The following is a 14,780-nucleotide window of genomic DNA, read 5'->3' on the forward strand; positions in this document are numbered from 1 at the left end:
GAGTGTGTATTTTTGGTGAAACTGGACTTTGAAGCAATGAGCGTTTTGTTTGAGGGAAAACAGGCTGTCAGAGAAATGGGCTTTGGAATTTTGGGGTATCGGAACAATGGCAATCCACAATGTTTACAGCAGATAAACACAGTTTTTAGTCCATCCTTTGCTTTTGTTTTTGTATTTTCTTTTTTGGAAAGGTAATTAAAAAAGACAGCCCTTCAGGGACCTGTAAGACACGATGTTACTGAATGCATGCATGTATTTTATCCTCGACAAATACTAGCCGGAATAAATAGCATTCTTTTAACAGTGGGAGTTGTTCTTGTCCCCCGGGGATAAAAGGATTGGTTGGTTGATAACTCTACCTCATGCTGGTATAAGAAGCAGCAGGACCTCTTGGGGCCACTAACAAGGCATTTAGACCCTTTTTTCTGGTGTGCTTTTGTCCTTCACATCCTTCACACATTAAATTATTGCTGCGTGCACACACTCAGATATATACACACTCTCAATTTCTACTTCTTGGAATTGTTTGAACTCAAGAAGAAGCAAATGAGAAACAGTTTTTAATCAAGAGTGACAGCAGCATTGTGCGTACGTGTGACTGATTAATTAAAAATCCCTCTCCCACTGTCCTTGGCCAATGTCGGTCTCTGAGTGAGTGATGGCTCAGCTGTGTGTCATTAGCATAACAGCTAGTTTTTAAACCCCCACACCCACCTCCCACTCTGTGACCAGTTAACAAAACCTGCAGCGTCTGCGATGACTGACAGCAGTGGTTCCTGCAAAGAAGCAGCTTCCTCAACCAGGGGCTGATTCTTTGTGCATCTACTCTCAACAGTATGAAATGTCTGTATGTTATTCTACAGAAACAGCATGTGAGCTCTGTGTGACAATGGCAGTTGTGTAAAAAGTGTTTAATTATGTAACTTAGAAGCAAGAAGCAACGCCACAGCGTAAAATGCATCACATGATAAAGTCTTGCATTAATTATAGACAAGTTTATGCAGTAACATCTTCTGATTGTTAAGACAGAGAGGAGTTAAGTTTCACTCTTGTGTGAGAACCTGGTGTTTTGATTAAGCCTACATGAAGAGATGAGTTGAAGAAGGGAAGGATAGAGAGGTGGAATGAGTGAAAGAAGGTAGAAAATGAACATAATAATAAAAGATGGACAGATAGAGAAGAACAGAAGGAAGAAAGGAAAGAAAGAAAAAGAAGAAAGGAAGGAAGACACAGACAAATGGAAAGATGGAAGGGGTATAGGCCTAAGAAAGAAAGGCAGGGGAGAAGGATGGGAGATAAAACAGACAAAAAAATGGAAGGAGAAGAAGAAGTAAAAAGGAGGGAGTAAATAGATGGACAAAGGAGAATGACAAGAGGAAGGAAGAAAAGAAAATGACAAATAAGCAAAGAATGAAAGAGATAAACTGAAGAAAGAAAGAAAGAAAGAAAGAAAGAAAGAAAGAAAGAAAGAAAGGAGAGCAGAAACCAAACAAGGACAGATGGAAGGAAAGAAAGAAAGAAATGATGGTAAGAAAAAAGCAGGGAAGCAAGAGGATGGAGAAAGAAGGACAGAAGAGAAGAAAAGATGGGTGATGGAAGAGAGAAAGAAAAAAGAAAGAAAGAAAGAGCAGAAAGAGAGAAGGAGAGAAATTAGACAAGGAAAGGAAGGAAGGAAAGGACAAAGGGACAGGCAGAAAGAAAGGGCAGAGGGAAGGAAGGGAATGAGCAAAGGAAAGGAAGGAAGGAAAGGACAGAGGAGGCTAAAGGAAGAAAGAAAGAAAGAAAAGTGGAAGGATGAAAAGAACGAAAGAAATTAGAAAAATGAGAAAAGGAAAGGACAGAAGGAATGGACACAAAAGGCTTAAGAAAGAAAGAAAGAAAGAAAGAGAAAAGGAAAGAGAAAAGAAAGAAAGAAGGAAAGAAAGAGTAAGAAAAAAAGACAGGAGAGGCTAAAGAATGAAAGAAAGGATAATGGGAAGAACAGAAGAAAGGTAAGAAATTAGGAAAAAAAAGAAAAGGACAGAAGGTGGGAAAGAAAGAAAGGAAGCCAGAAAGAAATAAAGAAGAAAATGGAGAAATAAAGGACAGAAAAGACAGCAGAAAGAGAAGGAAGAAGAAAGAAATGACCTAAAAGAAGGAAAGATGGATGGTGGTAAAGAAAGAAAAAAACAAGGAGGACAGGAAAAAAGGACAGATAGAGGAAAAGAAATAGGAGAGAAGGAGGAAATGCATTAGAAGAAATAATGGTAGGAAGAAAACCAATATATGTTATTGACATTTCATGAACTTATCTCTAGTGTACAGTATCTACATCAGCATATAACCACAGTCATCAGATAAATGTGATGTGGTTAAAACAAGAACAATATTTCCTCTGAAATGTAGCCGAAGACTTATTTACAGACTTTGAGTCAATGTCCTGTGGTTACAAATGAATCTTCCTATCCTTGTCGCATGCTTCTGTAGAATAACATGAACTCACATGCATGCCCTCTACTAACAGAATATAAAGAGCTATTTCTCTTTGTACACAGTTTACCTGGTGTACGACAGTCTGCTCTTGTTACTGGGGGTCAAAGGGTTTACATGCTTCTCAGCGACACTAACTGTACTCTCAATCTGCACAGAGGGACGAAAGGCAAGGACATCAACACCATCAAGTCCCTGAGGGTCCTCAGAGTCCTGCGACCACTCAAGACCATTAAACGGCTACCAAAGCTGAAGGTACGGTAATCCAATCTGTCACCCACCCAGTACATTATAAGAAAAACATGCAGAGCAGCTGAGGCCACATCTGCCGTCAGTCACACACTGTCATGACTCTAATGCATTTAGAGTATACCGAGGAGGAATGAAGACCTCATTTAAAACAGTGGTGTTGTAAATTATATATAAATCTTGTGTCTCTAGTTCTCTAATGAAAGGTTTGAGTGGTTTGACCTTTGGGGTGTTCTGTGTTTCTGAGAGAAAGGAGAAGTTAAAGTCATCCAAATTGGGAGGAAGTGACTGAAAAAGCTTTTTTACTGAAGCAGTTCTGAGCGAGGAGGCTTATTGATAGTCTGCATTTCCCAAAAGATACGCTCCTTAAAAGATACAAAAGGTAGATGAAATTGGTGAGGAACTGTGTTTTGGAGCATCAAACATTCACCCTGTAGTTCTGGAAAGTAGCTCTGAAAAGTTTGTAGCTGTTTTGTTGAGAGCGGCTGCTATAGTTACAATGCATCTTAATGGAAGCAGAGTGGGAGCAAAACCAGCCTCAAATTATCTGTAGAAACCTCTCAGAATGCCTCCTGTATCTGCAGCATGTGTCAGAATGCCAGAATATGGTTAAATAGATAGCTTGTGTTTGTAGCATAGCGGTTTACTTTTGTAGCCACCAGCTAGGCTTGCTAATGGAGGTCACTCATGACAAATGGCAACAGACAGTCACAACAGAAGCTGTGTGTTAACTCATACTGTGGTGACGACATGAGTGTTTGGGACATAGTAAACATACACATAAGCCCGTTTTAGTCAGTACTGCTGTGACAAAGACACTTCATTATGCTGACTATGCACAGAGCTATAAAATGCTGGCATAATGAAGCATCATGGCGGCCTGGTGGTCCAGTGGTTAGCATGGTTCCCTCCTGTCATGCTGTAGACTGCTGCCATTTGATGTATTCTACATTCCACATCTGGAGATGTGCAGTATCTTCATGGATCAAACTACTCCTTGTCCTGCATCCTTGCAAATGTTACAGGCCGACGTGGTTTGTTCTGTTTTTTCAAGGTTAAAGGAGCTATATGTAAAAAATATAAAGCAAATAGTCATAAAATCCTCCTAATATGTCACAGAGACTAAGGAATAATGTTCATATAACATACTGATCTCACCAACAACAATAGTACAGCCAGAATATTTGCATTTAAAAAAATATTTTACGGTCCGCAAATCATGTTTATGTTTTGAATTTGTGTTTTGGCCTGTTGCGCCACCCAACAGGAGTTGTTATTCATACTGTAGGTTATTATGCAGTGGTTTTACTGGGCCGGCCTACTTGAGATCAAACTGGGCTATATGTGGCAAAAGAACTAGAATCAGTTGGGTCCATGTCATTGGTGCGACAGCCCATTGGTTGGACATCCCATTAGTCCGACTGTCCGCGGTGCTGAACGGCTCGCGGCGGGCGTATGGTGCGCCGCGACCGGCTTGAGGCGGAGCAGGCTCACGGCTTATGTGTTTGTCACTTTCTTTTTCATTTTAACCCACACCATGATCTTTTCCTGACCCTAACCAAGTGGTTTTTGTGCCTAAACCTAACCAGACCTTAACCACAGGGCATCATGATGATTTCGGAACGGACTTCGGAACAATGAGTTTAATATGGTTGGAACAATGGGATGTCGAATCAATGGGCAGTTCCCAATCAGTTTGACACCCCTGGTCTAGTGTGACATATAACATATGCGTCCGGCAGCACTTTCCAAACAGTGACAATGGCATAACATGGCAATAACATTCATTAACTGTCCTGGTTATATGGCAGTTGATCTTGTCCTCTGCCCGGAGGGGAATAAGCTGTGAGACTTCAATGTCTCCCTAGTTTGTGGACATTTTGGTTGCTGTTCGTCTTTGAGTTAGCTGCTAACTGCTGCTAGCTGATTTTTAGATCTTATGGTGGTCCGTCGCACACACAATACATTGACAAAACCTCACACCCATTCTATTCTGCCGGCTCATGCTTTGTATGAAGATGTTGATTCAGCTCTGGTACCAACTCAGCTGCCAGCTTAAAAGCAGAACAACTCTGCCCCCTATTTCATGTCTGTACCTTTTATACAGAAGCAAAGCAGAATAACGGTTCTAGATTCCCACCTTATACAGCCTGTGTGAAAGAGGCCATGGACAGCTTGCTAACCTTGTCCCTCTTTGTCAGTGCAGTTTACCTTTGTTTGGCTTGGTTGTCATGCTTTTTGTTCTTGATAAATTCAGTCATTTTGTAGCATTTTTTGAATCTGCAGTTTGGACTTGATAACTGCTCCTGCGATCAGTTGGCCACTTTGGAGCTCAGTTAGCGGCCACATCCCACAGTGCCGACCGCTGTTTCTTTTTTATTGCTGACAAATTGGTTTTTCGATTAATTATGAGCCATTTTTGTTGGTGTTTGGTAATTGTGATCACATTTTTATTCATTTTGTCTGTCCTCTTTTCATCAGATATGTTCAGTCCGTGTTCAAAATTACTGTATTTACAAAGACATGTTGAAGAAAAAAAATAGAAACTTATGTAGTAGAGTTGTCTTCTTGAACTGTGCTTTTTGGTTCAAAAAAAAATTGACAATCCCAGTGAAAATCCATTTTCATACAACCACTGGAGGGTGCCAAAGTAGGAAATCTTGAAATTCTACATACTCATTTTTTTTTTCTAATGAAGAGTCTCAAGCAGTGAGTGTACAGTGAAGAATCCATGTTAATGGAGTATGACCCTCTTTAAGGTAAGACCCTCAACTGTTGCCTCTGATGCAGAAATGACAGCTTCCCTCTGGCGCGTTAAGGAAGCTGATCATCCAGAAGTTATGGATCTGACAAAAGTTGAAAGATCTGATTGGGGTAATAACAGTGAGATGATTGAGACAGATCAGAACTGGCAGACAAACGCTCCCAACTCTTCCTGGATTCTTGGCCAGAGTGGTTTGATGGACATGCTGGTAGAGGAGGGGAGAAATATTATCCGTCCTCTCTCTGGAAACAAAAGTCTTGATGCAGCAGCATATTCATTGGTTAGATTGCATGCATGTCAGGAAAGATAGACAGAGCACTCCATCTTCCAGAGAGATTACAGCACAAGCTGACAGAAGAAGATAGCTGGAGAGACAGAGTGACAGGCAGCGAGAGACAGAGACAGACTGCGTGCAAAGGTGTGTTCATGTTCTCAGTAAGTATTGATTTGATAGTTTGCAGGTTGTAAGACGTCAAGTTGTCTGGGTAAAAACTGGGCTGGATTTGGGTGAAAAGTGAGTTTTTAAACATCTAGGTTAGTTATAACCCTTGATTCTCTGCTGTTTCTTTTGTAGCAGATTCTAATGATCCGCTGACATATGATTTGATTTTTCAACCAAATGTAGTTTACAGACAGATCAAGCTGATTTGATTTGATTTGCCTTGCTGGACCAAGAGGTAAACTACTTCAGTCAGTCGCCCTTAGAGAAGGTAGATTTTGAATGAGAGCAGGTCATTACAGTTAAAATGTAAAGTTTTTCCCCATGCTACACGCTTCCACCAAGTTTCATTACAATCGGGACAGTAGTTTTTCCGTTATGCTGCTGACAAACAGACAAACAGGCTGAACCAAAAACATTATCTCTTTTGCAGAAGTAATAATGAACCACTTATTTTTAAGCTTCCTGAGAATAGAGACAACATACGTCAATGCAGTATCTTGCGTTTATTGATCTGTGGGTGTGTTTGTGTGTGTGTAAATGTTTTCCAGGCGGTGTTCGACTGTGTTGTGAACTCTCTGAAGAACGTTCTTAACATTCTCATCGTCTACATCCTCTTCATGTTCATCTTCGCTGTCATCGCTGTGCAGCTCTTTAAGGGCAAATTCTTCTACTGCACCGACGAGTCCAAGGGTCTGGAAAAAGACTGCAGGTACATCACCCAAACTTACCCTTCTTTACCATTTCCAAATGTCGCATCATTCACAAGGTAACTGCCTTTTTTAAGGGTCCTCTACATTTTGCCATTTGGTAACACATGACTTTAAACTGAATTCTCAGTTTCTTATTTTTTGACGATCTAGTTTTGCGTCTTTCCCCTCTTTCAATTCCACCTCCTTTCACTTGATGCTGTCTCTTCGTCCCATCTCTCTTGCAGGGGTCAGTTTCTGGACTACGACAGGGATGACGTGGCAGCACAGCCCAGAGAGTGGAAGAAGTACGAGTTCCATTACGACAACGTACTCTGGGCTTTCCTAACGCTCTTCACCGTGTCCACTGGGGAGGGCTGGCCACTGTAAGTCAGAACAACCAATTTCACTTCATCTGTGTTGCACCTTATACATACAATGCCACATTAAGTCATCTGTATTCACAGTGGTTTACAAACTGAATATGAAACTAATAAATCTAATGTATTCAGAGTATTAATTGTTGTGCTCCCTGTTGTGGGTAAAGATGCCCACAAAACCTAGCTTAAGTTTAATATCAGTGCTTAAGTTGAATTATTTATTCTCTCTTGTGTTTGAAATTTCATCAGTCAGTAACCCTGAAACACACTCAGCACACCTGGAGGCCAATGGTACAGCGCAGATTAAACCTGACTGATTTCTCCCAGGCTTAATTACTGTGTGTTCTCTAAAGATGCAATCAAGGCTCATTGCATAGATGTCTTCACACTGCCATTCTGTGCCTGAGCTAAAGCACCACCACCATCATCATCATCATTATGTCTGTCAAGGACTGTTGATGGCTGTTTGTTTGTTTCTTTCAATCATTGTATTTACCTGGAGATGAAAAGTAAATTGTTAAAGTGACTTAGGTTGTCATGATCATCTACAATCACACACTCCTAAATGAGTAGTGACAGCACAATAACACAATTATCACAAGAGAGAATCCGCAAATGAATTTTATATTTAAATAAAGCAGATCACATGACCTGGTTTAGATATGTTTGAGAGTAAGAAAATTACCACAAAAACCAATTCACTGAAGATCTTGTAAAACAATTTTATTCTGCCAGGAAAATATTATCAATTCGATAAAGTGGGGAAAAAAAAGTTGATAGGGGTATAAACGCTGTGGTCACATGTCGTAGGACGATCATTCACGAGCACAGTTAGAGGCGCATGGAGCAGCATTCATGAATGCTGACTGTCATTTGCAATGATACTCATAAACACCAGCTAGAGTTATAAACAGTTACAAATGATAAATCGACTAAGTGCAATGCTTGTCAGTAAATAGTGTTTATTGTAAGGACGCTTGGAGGTGGCACAAAATTTGACCAAGGCGGCTATTTATGCTGTTACTCTCACTCGGTTTTCAACTGAGTATCTGGCAAAAAATATACCAAGCCCTCAATCCAATGTCCACCTTAATGCTGCATTCATGTCATGCAGGATAGTAGAGGTGGGAATGTTACTCATGTTTATGTGCCATGGTTACAATAAACATACATGGTTTGGGTAACAAACATGGTCATGCTTTGACAGACCACTGAAAATGGGAAACAAACAGCAGTCTCCTGTGTGAATTCAAGACCTTCCTCCATGGGCTTTGTTGCTCAATAACAACACCACCTTACTTCCTCTGTTGCTTAACTACACCGGCCTCTAGAGGGCTTTGTCACTTGAAAGTAAACACGTTATTTGGGGTACTTGCTGACAAGACTGACGCTGCTGTTCTTCTCAGGAGGAAAATTTCTCATCATCATTATCATCTTTATTTCTAGAGCACCTTTTAAAAGTTGCAAAGTGCTTTGCACACAGCCACAAACTATAAAGTAACTTATAGACAGTCTGAAGGCAGTTCTCAACAAACATGTCATAGAACCATCAAGCACATGCTGATTTCACAGCAGGAGAGTTGTGAGCTCTCATTAACGTACAGGAGACACCTGTAATAATCTGTGAGCCTGTTAGGAAAGACATCTCAACTGGGGCCACAAGTGCACCACCATATGCTGTGTTGAAGAAGCAGGGGGCTCCTGACTGTGCTTTGACTCATTTATGACTTTATAAATATCCTCGATGAGGATTGTTAGAAACCTCTACAGGCAGGTTGATTGGATATTTTGGGACAGGTTCCCTGAATATTTCCAGACGGAGTGATTCCAGTGTTGTTTCATCAAGCGTGCTCGATTCCACTTCCAGGATTTATTTTAGTGAGTGACAGGGTAAAGTGGGGTAAAGGTGGAGGTGAGCTGAGTCATTTCTGGGATTTGGCATCTTTAAAAGCGCTAATAGGAATAGTTGGAGAGCTTGGGTCTTTGTGAAAAGAAAATTACTGTCTTGATCATCAATCAGTTGTTTTTCAAGCAGAAATGCCAAACATTTGATGCTTCCAGGTTCTCAGATGTGAGATTTTGCTGTGTTTTTTTGGTCTTACTCTACAGTAAAGTAGATTTAATATTTTTAGGTCCTGGATTGTTGATTTGATAAAACAAGTTTTTAAAAAAATGTCAGCTTGTGGTCTAAGATACTGTGATCTGCCTTTTCTTTGTTGTCCAATGTTTTATAGACCCAACAATTAATACATTAATCAAGAAAATAATTACAATTTGCAGTCCTAATCTGGAAAATCTATTGGAATAATCTGATAAAGCTGAACAAAGGTTGAGGGTAATTCTTTAAATCGCTGCAGATATTTTACAAGCATTACATTTTTATTTCATCACACTGCTCTTTATGGCCATGACATGTGGGGTCCCACAGGGATCCATACTGGGACCCCCCTTGTTTAATCTCTATATGCTTCCATTAGGCCAAATCATACAAAATAACAACACAACCTACCATAATTATTATTTATTTCAAGTGGATTAGATTACTGCAGTGGTCTGTTTGTAGGACTTTCAAAATGAGCTGTTTGGCAACTTCAGCTGTTAGGGTCCTGACAAAAACTAGGAAATACTAGGAAATCACTCTGTGGCTCTGGCTCAGCGCCCAAATATCTCTCTGACATGCTTGTGACATATGAACCTTCTAGGGCCCAAAGGAAATCTGGGGCTGACCTATTGACCGACCTAAGAGTCAGAACAAAACATGGTGAAACAGCATGTTTTTTTTTTTATCATGCAGCACAAACCTGGAATAACCTCCCAGATGATGTTAGACAGCCCTGACTCTGAACACTTTAGATTCAAAGCAAAAAACATTCATTATTTACACTGCCTACTCCACCCTGTAATGACTGCAACCTTGTTTTTAAACTCAATTTTAAATTGTTTTGAATGATCTTTTTACCTTTGCACCTGTTGTCTGCACTTTTGCTATTTTTAATGGTGATTTTTTTTTAAAATTGTAAATCATTGGTAATTAATTTTACCTTTTATATTTTTTTCTCTTTACTCTTTTCTATATCCTTAATTATGTTTTATAATTTATTGCTCTTTAAGGCACTTTGAATTGCCCTTGCCTATGAAATGTGCTATACAAATAAAGCTGCTTTGCCTAGCCTTTACTATAATTTCTACGTGGATTTTGAATATCTCTTAAGTTCATCTTTTTCTTCTCTCCAGGGTCTTGAAACACTCTGTGGACGCCACATATGAGGACCAGGGCCCCAGCCCAGGCTTCCGCATGGAGACATCCATCTTTTACGTGGTTTACTTCGTGGTGTTCCCCTTCTTCTTTGTCAACATATTTGTGGCTCTGATCATCATCACCTTCCAGGAGCAGGGAGACAAGGCCATGTCTGAGTGCAGCCTGGAGAAAAACGAGGTGTGAGAGTGGTGGAAAGTGTTGCATTATAGTGTTGTTTTTTCTCCTGGAAAACAATGACCCCGCTGTCCTACATGCAGCCAGAACACACGCTGATTATTTCAGCAGAAGCACCGGTTTCTGAAAATGTTCGCCTCTTGCATCACAAATGTTTTCTCCATTAGAAATCAGAGCACCGCTGATCCACTTCTAAACATCACTTCCAGGCAAATTATATCAAACATGACTTACAATTCCCTCAAACAGAACAAAGCGCTAGAAAAGAAAGCAGTGGGGTTTATCTTCTCCACTCCCTTCATCTCCACTTCACACAGATTTTGTTAAAACCATGCGGGGTTTTGTTGTAAAGTATTGGCTGGTGATCAGAGAGCCTCAATTTGTAGTCTCATCTTTTGTTATTAAGAAGCGCTTACAAATCCTCTTGTGGTGTGCCAACTGTCTTTCAAGTCTTTAAATTTGATTTTCCTGGACTTTTCTCTTCTGTGATAAAAGGTGTGAAGTTCCTGTATCACAGAGGGTTAATACACAATGTGTTTTTGTTTTGCCTTTCCTCAGAGGGCTTGTATTGACTTTGCCATCAATGCCAAGCCGCTGACGAGATACATGCCAGAGAACAAGCAGTCCTTCCAGTACAAGATGTGGAAGTTTGTGGTGTCGCCTCCGTTCGAGTACGCCATCATGACTTTAATCGCCCTCAACACAGTCGTGCTGATGATGAAGGTCAGTGATTTTTCCTGCTAACGAGGCAAAGCGCCAATCCCTCTTAGATCCCTCTCAGCCAGGGAAAAGTAGTGCATTGAGCTCAGTGAAACTTCAGTTCCCAATGTGATGCGGCAGGCTGTTAAAATATTCAAGAGGATTTCAGAAGCAGTTTCCATAACTCTTTAGCTACCACTTAATAATTTAGCTCTAAAGGCAGAGATGCAATTACAGTGACATCTCCGATCTGGTCTTGAGACATGGTCAACAATGAAAACTCAGCACTGCCACCATCACACCACTGTGGAACTTCTGCCAACTTCTGCTTGCTGCGAGCAGAGGGAAGTGCCTGTGTCTTGGCATTTCCTTTATTCATCGACTCAGAGGAGAAAATCTCTGAGGGAGTGAAACAGACAGTTTGGGAAACAGGATGGTGCCAGAGAGGAGCTCCATTCGCCTGCTGCTTGTGGCTTCATTTATGTAATCAAACAAAATTTTAGATTTACCTCTCTTTGTCAGATTATGACAGTAAAATCTGAAAATGCATTAAAAGAAAGCTGCTTAGAGCTTGGCACTGGACTGGTTTTACCTGGGGGACTTGAGTAATTTGTAATAATTGCGGAGGTTGTTTGTGATCTTTATCCCGTGTGAATCTGCAATGTCTGTAATTTATCAAATCAAAATTCCACAGCAAATTACTGACCATACATCGCCAAACACAGAGGTCATGTGATAATATTAGTCCCATGCTAATCAGCATCTTGGTGATTTGGGGTTTTTGTTTTCCCCGCAGGCTTGTTGCTGCATCTTTCCCAGGCAAGAGTTACAGAGGCTGCGTTGGCAGCTATAAATGAAAGTTTTGACAGCATTTTGGGTGCAGGAGGCTCATTACGCTGCGCAGCATTGAGACCCAGAAAAAGGAAGCTCAGATCTATTAGAAGAGCAAAATCTCGAAGAATGATGAGATGGGTAACACATGACAATGTGTGGCAGAATTGGTTCTGTTTGTTTAACCTACATTTAAAGTAGTGTTTCTGTTTTGTGTGGAGTGGAGTTACAAATGACTGTGTGCATCATATCCGGGGATAATGTCATAAATGATGTCAGTAAATTCAAGTAAAATGCAGACTAGAATGCACCGCATGAAACACAGACGTAGGCGGTCACTTCTAAATCACATGAGGTCCCCTGGTAATACTAGTCCCATGTGAACAGGGCTTTAATGCGATTTTAGATACATGTGAGGTCATTTTTTGTGGCTCTTACTAGGTTTAAATACAGATTAGACTTGAAGAGTTCATTTGCGATCAAGACCATTCCAAAAATTAATGAACTTATGTCACTTTGATTGATAGTCTCGAGTGTACAATACATTTAAAAAAAAAAAAAAAAAGTCAGATATCTCTTTAAACCACCCAACACCGATTTGATTGATATTCCCTTGATTGCACACAAAAATAATTTAGGCCGATAGATAAAAAGAGAAATATCTTAAAAAAGAACAACATTAATTTTTACGCTTAGCCCCATATGTGTTTCCGAAATCCAGATAAGAAATCCAATTGTATCTGCCTTTGTTTGCCACACTGCAAATGCAAGTAACATTCCAGACACTTAGGCATTCATGTATTTTGTGTAAGAAAAAACTCAAACTCTCTAAAAAGAAAGCGCTCTTCTTTGCAACTTTTCACATGGAAAAAATACTTGATATCAGACGAGTACCAAAAAGAAATGTTATTGACTCAAATGGAAAAAGGTTGACTTTCATTAAAGTCAATGCAAACCGTGTAAAAGCAAAGATTGCATAAGTTTGTTCCTTGCTTGCACCCTGAAGTGCTGCTCCATTGGTGTGTTCAGTGTTGCCACTGGTGGCCAGAGGTGATATTACCATGAAATAGCAATAATAGGCTCGTTCGAGATGAACTGAGCGCCGCCTGGAAAGTGGACGAGAGCAGGCGGCTGCAGCAGGAGGTGGTGACAACAAGCTGCAGTCATGTTGGACAGTTTCCCAACAGTTTCCAGCAGCCTTCAGTCTGTACAGGAAGTCACTGAAATACTCACACCCTGTTAGATATGATGTTGATTTATTAAAATGTTATCAGTTTGCTCTCAGTCTCCAGTTGTATGACAGAGTAACCTGTTAAAATGCTTTACAGACGCTCTCTAATTTATGTTCATGGCTCAACCTCCATTTTACATGACACTATGTAAATCAGCATCATATCAGTTTGCTGCTGTAGAGCAGACCAGTCCCCTCAAATACATAGACTAAATAAATTGTATTTGCATATTAGGTTAATGTTTTCAGAGGAAAAAACAAAGGACAACAGCTTTCAATACGCATCAGTCAGATACAGTCAGGGCTTCACATCTGTGCAGATGTTATTTTATGAATCTTCACATCCCACTGACCACCAGTCTCTGTTTTGCTAAATACTTAATAACAATTAAAACAGTCCAATATTAATATACAATAGACTCTATAGTTTATTATGAATGTATTTAGTCTCTTACTACTGAACGTCTCCATCAGTCACACAACATGTTTTCTGTTAACAGAATAAACTTCAAAATCAAATAAAATTGAAATCTCTGAAATTCAACAAAAAAGCAAAGTTGATCTAAAACGTCATATTGTTGAGTCAATATCTACACCAATCATCTCTTTGATCAGGTGAGAGCCAGGTGTTTCCCATCATGCCCTGGGTATTGCAGTCAGTGGAGAGCAAGTGCAGCGCCTGGCTCTAAAAACTGCACCCGCCTCGCTCTTGCAAGATTGTCGCTGTCCACTTTTGTATGACGTCACAGCAAGTCAGGATGAAATCAGACACAAATCTAACTGCCATGCATTGTGCGGCGATCACCAATGATTGAATCTGTGCAGGCCTGGCTCATCTTGAATGGCCCTATTGTGTCGTAATCAAGGAGTTATCTGCAGGTCTGAAAGTGAAGCCAATGCGGCAGTACCTTAAACCTGCAGTATTTCTAATGGCCAGCAGGGGGCAACTCCACTAGCTGCAAAATGTAATCTTAATTGTGTGTAAGTCTCTGAAAGAATGACCCCTCTTCTCACTTGATTTATTACCTCAGTAAACATTTTCCTTATGATTTCATGGTCTCAGTCTCTAGTTTCAAGTCTTCTTTGGCATTTTGTAAATTATGGAGTGAAATAGACGATAAATCAGGGTATGCTCAAGGGTGTGGCCACCTTGTGATTGGCAAGCCGCTACCATGGTGTCCTTGGATTCTCAGTCAGATCCACCCCTCGGTCCTCCACAGCTCCGCCCTCTCGTCAAAATAAGGTCACTTCTGACTCCAAAAATCCAAGATGGCGGCAGGCAAAATTCCAGACTTTAGGCTTCAAAACGGTAGTGCACAAACCGATGGGTAACAGCACAATGGCTATGTCTGCTTCTTTCATACAGTCTATGGTCATATTCCAATGTTTCTTATGTTCAATTGTCTCGTCTTAGAAAAATAAACATTCCTAAAATGTTAGTGTTACACTGATACCCCCCAGGACCATGAAGTTAGTACTGTGGTTGGATCTAGGGTTACCAGCAACTAACACAAACACATACAGGCACAGATCATTCCAGCGTCGCAATCACCTGCCATTATCACAGTGGCAAGACGCAGTAGCTACTGATGCTAT

General features: G+C 40.4%; 1 protein-coding gene across 5 annotated transcripts in view; it reads left to right on the top strand.

The window, feature by feature from the left end:
• Positions 1 to 14,780, top strand: part of cacna1bb (calcium channel, voltage-dependent, N type, alpha 1B subunit, b) — a 250,495-nt gene that overhangs the window by 184,467 nt on the left and 51,248 nt on the right. For all 5 annotated transcript variants that reach the window (XM_078162190.1, XM_033647132.2, XM_078162191.1 and 2 more), the window contains 5 exons: positions 2,628 to 2,724; positions 6,473 to 6,633; positions 6,859 to 6,996; positions 10,225 to 10,426; positions 10,982 to 11,146. In XM_078162190.1, coding sequence (XP_078018316.1) covers positions 2,628 to 2,724; positions 6,473 to 6,633; positions 6,859 to 6,996; positions 10,225 to 10,426; positions 10,982 to 11,146 — 763 coding nt within the window. The remainder of the gene's footprint in view (positions 1 to 2,627; positions 2,725 to 6,472; positions 6,634 to 6,858; positions 6,997 to 10,224; positions 10,427 to 10,981; positions 11,147 to 14,780) is intronic.

The sequence above is a fragment of the Epinephelus lanceolatus genome, chromosome 19 (genome assembly GCF_041903045.1).
Source record: "Epinephelus lanceolatus isolate andai-2023 chromosome 19, ASM4190304v1, whole genome shotgun sequence".
In the NCBI taxonomy this organism is placed as follows: domain Eukaryota; kingdom Metazoa; phylum Chordata; class Actinopteri; order Perciformes; family Serranidae; genus Epinephelus; species Epinephelus lanceolatus.